The sequence below is a fragment of the Notamacropus eugenii genome, chromosome 5, assembly GCF_028372415.1.
Source record: "Notamacropus eugenii isolate mMacEug1 chromosome 5, mMacEug1.pri_v2, whole genome shotgun sequence".
In the NCBI taxonomy this organism is placed as follows: Eukaryota; Metazoa; Chordata; class Mammalia; order Diprotodontia; family Macropodidae; genus Notamacropus; species Notamacropus eugenii.
The window spans coordinates 332,824,146-332,836,981 of record NC_092876.1 but is presented as its reverse complement, the minus strand read 5'-3'; the positions used below and the strand labels follow the sequence as shown (position 1 = coordinate 332,836,981).

Here is a 12,836-nt window from a genome sequence, read left to right as displayed (position 1 = left end):
CTTTACAAAGCTGTTAAAATTTTAAAAACAATTAAGATCCCCCAAAAGTTCACACAAGGCAATTCCCTGGGTCATTTCAACCATATATTGTCTGCTGCCACAGGAAGCAAGGGAAACACTGAATCAGAACCAGTCATTCATTCAAACATTCAGAATTAAGAGGCTACTATGGTAAGTGCTATCTGTTTGTCCTTCATTTTTGAAGACCATGACATCAGAGAAATGATGAAATGACTTGCACTTGACTTTGATTTGAGTGAGGGAGGGCTGTGCAAGGTCACCATTCTCACTTTCCCCTCCTGAGTCATCTGGATCCAGTGACCAGATATTCATCAGGATGCAGAGAAACCTTGGCCTGTTCAGGCACTCAGAAGGAGGTAACACCCATTCAGTGAATAGGTCTCTTTCAGAAATAATCAGGGAAAGACCCCTTTAATGAGCAAAAGAAAAAAAAATAAGTAAATCAAGCTTGGAGGGAAAGAGCAACAGTTACTATTGATAATCACTCTAAAGCCAAAAAGGTCCTAAAAAGAGCCAGTAAGTGGAGGTTGGGCCAATTGTGCAATGTATGGACTTCAGAGTGCACTGGGTTCAAGGAACTGTTACAACAGAGAAGAAAAGAAGGTGACTGCCCTCAAGGACTTTACAACTGAATGAGAGGAGGGAATAAACTATACAAATGAATATAATGCATGGTAGAATCTGATAATTATAAAACAAGGAATACACTTAGCCACAAGAGCTAATGAGAGACATTACTTCCAGATGGGTAAGCTTGAAGTTGAAGTAGAAAATTAATTTTTATCATATGGGGAAGCATTGAAAATCAGGCTTTCTGGTTCATTTTTCATCCAATTGAATGACAACTTCCCCCATCTTTTTACAATGAAGAGACAATTAAAAATATGGACTAGTTGAAGATATGTGACATAAACCTAAGTTGAGAAGGAATGTCTTTAAAATTTGCATTGGGGAAAAAAATCTGAACAGAAGGAATGAGTATGCACCAATAAGTAATAATCTAATAATTGTATTTTTCATTTATAGAATATATTCTGAAACAAAGGATTTTCAAATTCATCATTTTATTTGCCCTCATATATATATATTTTTAATTTAAAGAAAAAGTCTTAAATGACACCAATGCAATATTTTTGGTGTTGTTCAGTATGTCCAAATCTTTGTGATTCTATTGGACTTTTCTTGGCTAAGATAATATAGTGGCTTGCCAACACCTTCTCCAGCTCATTTGACAGATGAGGAAACTAAGATAAGTGACCTGCCCAGAGTCACACTGCTAAGTATCGAAAGCCAGATTTGAACTCAGTACTTCTTGATTCCTGGCTCAGTGTCCTCTCCACTGTACCAACTAGCTGCCTGATAATAAATATCCACACTCACTTCATCCTTTATAATTTAAGGTAGATAGGTAATAGGATCTGGACCTATGATTTCATTGGTAGTGGAAATTCCTAAGTAGGAAAAATTCCTTCACCAATGGGAACAAGCATATTTTCTGTAAATTGCAGTCTTAGAGAATTTCTTGAGAGTACAAGCAGCAGCTTACCCCAGTCCATGAAGTCAGTAAGGTGTCAGAGGCAGGAGGACTCATCTTTACCTATTATGCCATTCAAGGTAAATATTATTCTGCCCTTTTTACACCTGAGGAAAATGAGGCAAAGAGGTAAAGAGTTGGACCTCTGGTCATATAATCAATGGCAGAACTAGGATCAGAATTCAAGTTTCCTTATTCCATTGAGGTCCTTTCACTGACTGGATTCTGTTGCTGTCTTATAGCATGACCATGGGGAGAAGATAAGAAACATGATGGTGGTATCCATAGAGTGTGTGTGCGAGGGGACAATGGTGATTTCCTTTTGTTCCTCTTTGAAGATGGACAACAACCAAAGTGTGAGGGGAAGAATAGGTGCTACATTTCTATCAATTTACCTTATTCATTGACCACTATGTAAAGAGTGGGTACAAGAGGCAGTGGGGAGATGTGACACAAATGGAATTTGTGGAAATGGAAAGAGTCTCTGTGCTTAAAATCTCTCCCTATGCCAGTCCTTCCCCTATTTAGTAATCAAATGGATCTTCTTAAAGCACAGTTCTAACCATGTCACTCACCTGTGGCTCTCTATCACCTTTATGGTCAAATATAAAATTTACTTTTTATTCAAAGTCCTTTCTAATCTAGCCTCAACTTCCCACCTGTCCAGTCTTCTTACATCCTATACCCCACCCTTTTGTATTCTGAAATGCAGTAATATCCGCCTTTTTGTGGTTCCACCATCTCCCTACTCTGGGCATTTACTCTGACTGTTCCCCATGGCTGGAAGACTGACCCTCCTCATCTTCACGTTCTGGCTTCTTTCAGATCCTATCTAAAACCCCACCTTCAGGATTCCCTATATTCCTGATTTCCTGATTCCCCTCAATGCTAGAGCTTTCCGTCTTTTGATTATTTCCAATTTCTCCTTCATGTATCTTGTTTATACATAGCTGTTTGCATGTTGCTTCCACCATGAGACTATGAGCTCCTTGAGGGCAGAGACTGCTACTTTGGAATGTTTTTTACCTTTCTTTGAATCCCCAGCTCACAGTCATTTTTAATAAATATCTATCAACTAATTTTTTAAAAAGCATAGAATATAATATGAAGAAATAATAGACACATAAAAAGAGATAACAACTAATCTATGTAGCAGTGAAGAAATCAGAAGCTCTGGAATGAGATGACCAGAACGTGAGTCCTTAACTATACTACTTGTTATCTGTGTGACCTCAGGCAAATTATTTAACCCCCCCACTCCTTTCCTTCCTCATTTAAAAAATGAAGAGGTGGCACTAAATGATCTCCCAGGTTCTTCAGCTCTAAATGGATGATCCATCAATATAATGTCACTGAGTCCATATTCACTGAGTGACACATCTTGCCTGGGCCATATTAGTCAAGGAAGACATGGTGGGGGAGAGATACTTTGGTTTGAAAAGCAGAATATTCCAGATAAAGAGAACAACATGAGGGGAGTCGTAAAGAAAGGGATAAGCAAATTATATCAAAGGGAGAGTTAATGGAGGCAGCATTGGATTGTGGGACATGTGTTGGATCTGGATTCAAGAAAGAAACTATGGATACACAGCCTTCTGCTACTAACTGGGTAAGTCAATTCATCTCTTTGAACCTGTTTTCTCATCTTCAGAATGAATCTAATAATATCTACCTGTTGCTGTTACAAGGATCAAATGAGATCATTTTCATCTATCTTAAAGCGCTCTATAAAGATCACCAATTTCTTTGGCCTTAAGGGAGAGTTTGAAATAAGGAGAAATGGAAATAAGGACTTTACAGTTTCTAATTTGTTTCTTTTTATTCTTTTTGTTATGATGATCTAAGTACTTTTTTAAATGTTTAATTACAGCAAAATGATGGGCAGTTCACAGTGATCCAGCTGGTGGGGATGCTCAGGGGTATTGCTGCTGGTATGAAGTATCTATCAGAGATGAATTATGTGCACCGGGACCTGGCTGCTAGGAATATCCTTGTCAACAGTAACCTAGTCTGCAAAGTGTCTGACTTTGGCCTCTCCCGCTACCTACAGGATGATACCTCGGACCCCACCTACACTAGCTCCTTGGTGAGTCTGCACTTTGTTCTTGGAACATATGACAACATATTAATAACGGTGTTCTAGTCTTTCTTATTTGAAGACAACACTGCTTATCCAACATGAGCGAGACATCACCGGGGATAGAAGGTGGGGAGAGAATGTTTCCCAGCAGTTGGTATGGATTTGTGCAGAGCCAGCCATCTGGCATCTAACACTATACATTAGCAATGCACATGTTTGTAAAATGGCTAGCAAGAGAGAGTGAGAGAGTAGAGGGTTTATGGTTCTATGGCTTTATACAATACAAGATTAACTAATTCCCATTCCCTAATTCTCATAACCTTAGCCTCATCACTGGGAGGCACCATGTTTTAACTAGCCACAAATAGCATAACAACGCCAGTGGATTCTCACATTATGGAAGTCCCGTACTTCATCCCCTGGCCTCTAAGAAGGACTGGCCCCAACCATACTGGACTGAGATTGGTCTGTTCTTAAACTGATTCTATGTGTATACCATCACCTATAGCTACCTTTCTTACTTTCATCTGAATATGTTATTATATTTCAGGCAAAAGTAGATTTTTTAAGTGCCCCATCCCTCCCTCCCTCTTTACCTTTATTCCACACCCTCCCCCAACTTTCAGTCAATCAGATTATTTAAATCATCAGCAATTCAATCAATCAACAAGTGTGCATTAATTGCTTACTTTGTGCCAAGAACTGTGCTAGATATGGAATGAAAAAGAAGAGAAACAGTCCTTGCCTTCAAGGGATTTATATTATTTTGGGAGTTGGAGGTGATATATACATATATATATGTCTGTGTGTTTGTATATATACACACAATAGACACATAGAATACATATGCATTGGTGTACATATATGTATGTATACATGCAGTATATGTGTGTGTGTGTATAAAATGTGTGTGTATTTGTTGTTTAATCATTTCAATCCTGTTCAACTCTTCATGACCTTATTTGGGGTTTTCTTGGCAAAGATACTAGAGTAGTTTGCCATTTCCTTCTCCATCTCATTTTACAGATGAAGAAACTGAGGCAACAGGATTAAGTGACTTGGCCAGGGTCACACAGCTAGTAAGTGTCTAAGGTCAGATTTGAACCCAGGAAGATGAGTCTTTCTGACTCCAGGCCCAATGCTCTATCTATTGGACCACCTAGCCACACACACACACACGTATGTATATATGCACACACATGTGTGACATGTGTATGCATACATATGTGTATATACACATGTACATATAGATACATATAAATTTACATGCATACATGTATACATATATATGTACACACATTACCTACACACATATACACAAACATATATTTTTAAAAGATTTTTTTTGAGAAGATAGGAAGACACCAAGCTAATGTGCTTCTTAATCTAGAGAGAAGGTATTTTATAAATTGGACAACTTATTTAATAACAATAATAACGTTTTGAATTCATATAGTCCTTAAGGATTAGCACTTAAAGATTTTGCAAAGTATTTTCCGCACAATAACCCTAGTTATAATGAATAGGTGTTTTTAATCCCCAACTTACAGCACAGGAAATTGAGTTTCAGAAATGAATTGCATTGAATTGGAGCACCACATGAGTTTAAGCAGGTATTGCATCTTAAGAAAAGGGTGGTGTGATCAATCTGTTGGACAGCTCCTGGGTCAGCAGGGCCTCCTGCCTGAATTCTGCAAGATTTGTGAGAGGGGTCTCACAGATAGGGTCTTGGAAAAAGAGCTCTCTGACATGCAGCAGAATGTCTAGGTCATTTTGTTTAGGATAGAAGGAAATGACCATAGAGTGGCACTGAAGAAAAGGGGACAGGAGCATTAGGAATCCGAAGCCATCAGCATTAACCAAACATTCACTGCAATAGCTTTGTAAAGATTTTGTTTCAAAGTCTGGTGAGGATAGCAGATGGGATGATAGGCAAAGGTATGCTCTCAAGGGACAGAAGGTAATTAACAGATTGGTGAACCTAAAAGATATTACAGAACATGCCAAAGATGCAAGTATATCTAATAAATTAGGATTAGGAAATAGCTTTGGATAGCTGGACAAGTCATGATTTTCTTTTCTTGCCCCTGGATACACAGTTCTGACTGTCAGAGTTAGAATTCAAATTCAGTTCTTGTAGCCTTAAGTCCAGCCCTCTTTCAAACCATACCAAGCTGCTTTCAAAGTGTTAATCAATTTTTCAGTGACCATGCCTAGTCCCTTTTCTTCAAGGACAGATACATGAGCTATGTTTTTTATTATGCTTCTTATAATTTTTTCCATAGTGATAAAGACTAAATTTGTGATTTCACAGGTATAGGACATTCCTCTATCTTTGAGAAAACTCCCTTTATCAGTGCAGGTCAGCACCTTCTCTGCAACTTAGTCTTAGAGTCTAGAGTAGTGAGAGGTTAGGTAATCCACAAAAAGCTGTCACAGGTGGGACATGAACTCAGGTCTTCCTGATTTCATGACCAACCCTCTAGCCACAATTCTTTACTGTCTCTAAAGTTTTCCACAAGGCTACTGCCGTAAGTCTGAACCAGGAAAACTCCCCAACCTGGTGGCAGAAACTTTATTTGTAGCCAGCCTTTTCTTTCACCTCACAAACCCCAAAGGCCATGTTAACTGATGTTCTAACTTACTATATCCCTCATATTCTTTAAGCCCCTACCAATGGACCCTGGAATTAACTTCTCCCTGGGCAAAAATAAATGGAACTCTTTCTGCTTGAGGTAAAATTGTGAGGTAGGAAGAAAACTTAGTATGGTTAGATCAGGGAATAACGTGATTGGGCAAGACATATTTTTTTACCTTGCCATGGTCATACAACCTGTGTGCCTGGTTTCTGATCAAAGCTTTACCTTTGCCTATGGATGGGCTCCCTAGATCTTTGTTTTTGATCCCTGCCCTGAACACCAGTCAGTAAGAAATACCTGCAGCCACCCCATTACTGAACCTGACCCTAATACATCCTTTCCATTGTTGCCTTCACTCTCTCACACTCCTGATTTGTGCTCTGACTTATGATTCACAGCTTCTCAAATCAACAGTAGGATAGTCCTAATAATTAGAGGTGTCCAAAAGTGGCACATGCTGCTTTTGGTAGCTGTGGGTTCCCTGTTACTGGAAGTCTTTAAACCAAAGCTGGAGGGTCTCTTATTAGGATGTTATAGAAGGCATTTTTGTTTAGGTATGAATTCAACTAGCTGGCTTCTGAAGTCTCTTGTAATTATGAGATTTTATGTTGCCCAGACATAGGGATAAGTACTAGACTTATGAATTCACTGATATAGAGAACTTGAAGATGAACAAATTCCCTGTACCAGTGCAAGGCTGGTCAACACATTGTATGTTAATTTATAATTTCAGAGAGATTCCTGTAGCAAAAGAGGATGGATGACTTGCTCAGGGTCAGATAGACATTTTGTGTCAGAGGCAGGATTGGAGTTTAGGTCTTTCTGACTCCAAGGCCAGCATGCTAACTTTGATGCTTCCTTCTCTATATACAATATGTAGGAAGTAGGCACATGCCACAGCTTCTCGGAGCCACATGTGAGAGTTGGGTGACAGGTAGACACCAAGGGTGGATAAGTAGCCCTGAAAAGGGCTCAGCAAGCCCTCATACTAGAGGTGCTAGTCCTCTAAACATCTCATACATCGCAGTCACACCCTATTAAAACTGTGTTGTCAGACAGACTAAATAAGGTGGAGGGTAACCGACAGTCACCCATTGGTGAGTTAGGAGGCTGTCTACTTCGAGCATGTGAAGACTCCCCCAGTAGAATGGGTAGAAGAGAACAGTTTGTTCCAGTGACCATGAAGGTGGTTAAAGCAGGTATTGTGGAGTTTTTAGACCTTGGTCAAACATTGAAAATGCCAAGGTCATCCACTGCATCCCAGGTCATTACCAATTGCCTTGACCAGTGTCTTAACACTGGACTTCGATGACTCATGAAGAGAGAGAGTAAGGCTGATGACTGTGCAATGCTGCCTCACTTAAATCCAATTTGCAGGCACATCAAAACATCATTCAATGATGTCATTGGTCTTATTTAAAAACGAAGAAGGAACAATCGTAGAAAGAAAGGCAACAGATATCATATAGCCAGATTTATAGACTTATAGAATTTTCTAAAGATGATTTCCAAATCTCTTACATGTTTGATTCCCCCACTTCCTATTTTAATTCCCCCATTCATTTTTTTTATCCATCATACCCACTGACTAAATGTGAGGAATATCAGTCATTTTGATACATAATATCCTCACCCATGTGGGTATCTTGTCAGGTGTTTGCCATCTCTGCATAGCCTTGAAAAGAAAATCATGGATTCTCCAATAAAAAACTGTTCTCTGATCGAAACTCATTAATATTCTTCCCACCTCCCATCCTTGGCATGTTCTGTCATTTCTCTTAGGTTCACCAGTTGGTTATTTTCCACCCCTCAAGGGCACACCTCTGCCTATCATTCCATCTGCTTTTCTCACAAGATTTTGCAAAAGACAGAGAGAGAGGGAGGGAGGGAGAGAGAGAGAGAGAATCTGCAAAAATCTTGTATAGCACTTTTAGTAATGCCATTTGGTTCCAATTTCTAAGATCATCTCTTTCCAATTTTAAATGCTATTGTCTTGGTCATTCCTTAATCTCCTAGGCAAAGTACCCTAGATATTCCCCCATTCACCAGCAGACTGGTGCCAAAAGTTTACTTAGTCTACTCCTGCAGGTCTTAAAGAGGTCAGTCACAAAGTTCTCCAACTCAGAAAGGCTTTCCCATCTCCAGCAGCTTAGTCAGACCAACCCCTTCTTGAATTCATTTGTGTCTCTAATTTAATTTAACAAACATTTGTTAAATGCCTGTACTGAAGATCTGTGCCTAGTGATTAACTTGCTTTTATTTCCTCAAAACACATCCTGCATATCTCAGAAGGCTATGGGAAAACTATACATGTTTTGTTTGTTTTTCACGTTCTGCCGTCTCTCTATCAATCTCTCTGACCTTTAATATCCAGTCACATCAATGTCTTTCCCTAGGCTTCTCTGGGAAGTATTTTTTAGAATTCAAGTACTTTTTGCCTCAAAGCCATCTAGAAAATGTAGTCCATGGATGTTTTGCCCCAAACTCATGTCAGAATGATCAGGTGGTTTAGGTTTAGGGTTGGAATGAAATGATATTCATAGATTAACATTTAACCAAAAGAAGTTTGCTTTACAATGACATAGGAAGAATATTTGGTAAGGATAATGCTTGTATTCTGTTGGCTTCAGTTCCATAGTTTCTGCCATGGTGATATGCTTGGTCAGAACTAGGTGTCAAAACATAAGGAAGTGCCCACTCTTTGTGAACAAGGCTTTTGTACTTGGAAAACCAGGAAGGTGCATGGGTGGTTTGAGCCTTAGTTCCCTGGACCAATTGAAGCTTATGATCATTCCATTACTTTTTAGGGGAAAAAATAGCCAAGCAAACACACAGGGACTTTAGTAAATGGTCCTTCTACTACAATGAGGAAAAGCAGAAAATCCCTAGGCACTGGTCCACTGTACTTCCTATGTTCAAGAGTCTATTAGCTGGGAGGCTGGTACCTGCCCCTGTCCTTTCTTCTCCCCCTCAGCCCTGGCAGTGTCTTGAACTGCTCTCCTAACTTTTACTTCAATGCCATCTTAATCTGTATTTTATTATTTTAACTCACTGTCTACCTCTCTTCTTTTTGTGAATGTTGGGATGTCTGTAGGTAGAATCCTGCTAGAATTTCCATTTCCTTACTCATCACCTTGATTCTCTCACTCATTTTTATTGTATTCCTGGCCTTTACATTTTTTTCTCTATGTCCTTTGGTAACTTCTTCATTGGGGGAATATCTGTTTTTTTAGCTGTTAAAAACACTGGCTTTGTTCCTCTCCTTAAGAACTTTTTCAGAAAATTCTTTAATAAAACGTCCCATAAGTCTCTCAAATCCTGAAAGGGGAATAGATCATTCTACCTATTGATTATTCCCTCTTACCACATTAAGGAAAAGTTCTTCCTGTTCTCATCTTTTTCCCCTTTTATTATTTCTTCCAGCAAACCCGACTTGTTATTTCCCTTGTCTGTCCCAGCCCCAGGTGACTTCTCTGCAGTAAACTGGTAGAGCCTATTACTAGCTCAGTCTTCAGAATCTTTCAGCAGATTTACCAGCTTTTAAGAAATTTATTTTGATGATTCCAACGGTATGACCAGAAAGAAGGCCTCTTTTACTGCCATAGGCTCTACTGTTTCTAATAATCAGGTTTTCTTAGTCCCACTAGTTCATTTTTTTAAAGTATACTCTAGAATGTGTATCCAAATAAGCTTCTTATTTATTTATAGATCAGTTCTAATTATCTTGTTTCAGTCTCACTTTCTGGTTACTCTCTGTCCCACTCTTTATTGCCAAGACACAGTTTACACACACACCCACACATATACCCACGCACCCTTTTCTGTTGTAAGAAAGTCACCATGCCTCTAAATAATGTGTTTCTTTCAAGCTTCTTTGCAGGGGAATAAACATTTACAAATTTGATTTTTTCTTCCACATATGCAGGATCAGCTTTTTCTAGAACAAATAGGGTCAGCCTTTAGAGTTCTCTGCCAGGCATCATCCCAATCAAATTCCATATCTTTGGAGCACCCATGTCATTTATTTGAAAAGTATCTGATGCATTCCTAGGCTATTCATATTATACACCCCTACCTTATGTTGAACTTTACTCATGTGTGAGTGTGTAAATGTGTGAGAGGGTGTATGTGTGTGAATGTGTGTGTGTGGCATGAATTTAATGAATTCTTTCAACTCCATCCTGTCCTCTCAGATTTAAGCCCTCTCTTTTTCTCCCAATTCTTCTAGATTCTGTTCTTTGTCCTCATTTTATATTGTGTCTTCGTTGGGGTCTTGGCTTCCATCTTGGTGGTCCAGCTGTCCTTTTCTTTGCACCTTCTCTCCATGAATTTCTCTTGATGTTGTCTGTTCCCTTTCTTTCTTTCTCTATGAACCACACATTCCTCTGTGGTTGTCCCACCCTATCTCCTTTCCTGCTGTTTTCTCCTTTCTCCTTTTGTACTTCTTTTGATACTTTCTCTCCTTCCATTCACTATTTGTTCTTACCAGCCTTTCTAATCACCTCCATTCAGCAGGGCAGAGTCTAGTGATGCCAGTTCAGCTGTGTCCTTTCCTTTCACTCTGGACTCTTGGAGTTGGCCTCACTATGTCTATTTCATGTTCATTGTGCCCCATTCTTGGGAAGTTTTCCTAGCTATATCCTTCTTCCCCCATGTGGATTTTATAACATATATGTGTGTATGTATATATCCTCCCTTGTAGCTGTCACAATATTCTCCTCATATCCTTTCTTGGTTCTTTTCATCGTGTTTTGGTATTGTCAAAAGAATGTTGGATTTGGAATCAAAGGACCTGGGTTCTAAATATGGCTCTGCTCTTTACTATTTCTGTGACCTTGGATCAGTCATCTAGCTTTTTTGCACTGTAGTTTATTTCTAGCTTCTCCTTGATCAAGTTGTCACTATATTCTGGAAGAGGAGAATTTAACCTGGGGTCAATGAACTTGTTTTTAATAGACAGAATAATAGGTAGATAGATGGATATGTAGATGGATGGATAGATGGATGGATGAATGGATGGATGGATAGATGGAAAACAGACAGACATAGATAGATAGACATAGATGGATAGATGTACATAGATAAATGGTTTCAACATGATTGGTTCTTTTGTAATAGCACTTAACACATTGCCTGGTACATAGTAGACACTTAATAAATGCTTATTTATTAATTGATTTTATCTTATGCATTCTGAAAAATGGTCCATAGAATTGATCCGAATATAAAAGGGGCCTATGATATAGAAAAGGCTGAGAACCTCTTCACTAGAAGATCTTACTAAGGTGCCCTGGAAGATTTCTAGTTGCTCCATGTCTACAGTTTCATCTCCTGCTATTTGTTTAATCATTTTTGGCACCAGTGACCTTATCGCAAAATCTCAGTTAGAAGGCACTCCAGAGTCTGTTTAGCACAACTCATTCCTTTTAGAGAATCCCCTATAATTTGTAACATTATCCTCAGCCTAGATCTATCTGGGTAAAAGAGAGTGAAGTAGACAAGCCATGGGAAGCTCTTGCCACATCTTAGCCCTCCTAAAAATCCTACCTCTTTCCAATAGTAATGGACATAAACCTATCAAGACCCACAGCTGTAACAGATACAGCTACACTCAACACTAACCACAATCCTTCTGGTAAGATGGAATAGTACTAAACCTCACCACCTACTGCACCATTATGCCCTCAATACCAACTGGCATTGCTGTTTTATATTCTACTGCACCCTGAAAACCTCTGGGTCTTTATTCCTTGTTGCTGAACCCATCTATCTATTTTGTAGGCCCTGCTTTGAGCTTTTTGAGAACAAAGTCTGTCTTGCTTTTCTCTTTGTACCCCTAGCACTTAAACAATGCTCCTATCTAGTAAGCTGAAGTGCCAACATGATATTCACAGTGCCTAAGGTGGCTATAAATGTGCTGGCATAATCCTGAATCACAAAATATAACAGACTCTCTACATGAAAGATAGAATCAAAACATTTATTCAAACACCAGAAAACCAAATTCATCATAGCAATAGAGAAATCTATACACCCTAACAATGCAGGGAGCACCAACATCCCCAAGCCTTCCTTCTGCTAGGGCCTTTCCACAAACGAACACACAGCTTGCTGCCTGCTTCCTCCCTCTCCCTCAGCTCTAATTGTTCTCACCAATTTCCTCTCAGCTCCACTCCACCCTTCCTGCTCTGCTTATTTGGCAAGCTCCTCCCACCACAGACTCATGTGACTCAGGCTTCTGTGTAACTCAAGTAGGTCACATGGGCCTATGAATGGATGGAAAAGATCTTCCCATCAAGCAAAAATACATTAACAATACATAAGCACTTAATAAATGATTTTTATTCATTCATTTATTCATTCACTCATTCATAATTAAAATGAAGGAGCTGACCAATGTAGTGATGTGTGTTTATATTCCCTGCTATATGGGAGGTTGAAGGTGGTAGATCTCTCAAGCTCAGGTGTTCTGAAGTGCAGTGGGTCTAAAATTGATCAGGTGTCCCCTCATGTTTATATGTCCTCTCATAGGGCAGCAATACGGAGCCCCTAAGATCTAAGA

At 39.2% G+C, this 12,836-nt stretch overlaps 1 protein-coding gene across 5 annotated transcripts in view; it reads left to right on the top strand.

The window, feature by feature from the left end:
* The window catches only part of EPHB1 (EPH receptor B1), a 700,554-nt gene that overhangs the window by 638,591 nt on the left and 49,127 nt on the right, over positions 1-12,836 (top strand). For all 5 annotated transcript variants that reach the window (XM_072613592.1, XM_072613594.1, XM_072613596.1 and 2 more), the window contains exon 12: positions 3,426-3,641. In XM_072613592.1, coding sequence (XP_072469693.1) covers positions 3,426-3,641 — 216 coding nt within the window. The remainder of the gene's footprint in view (positions 1-3,425; positions 3,642-12,836) is intronic.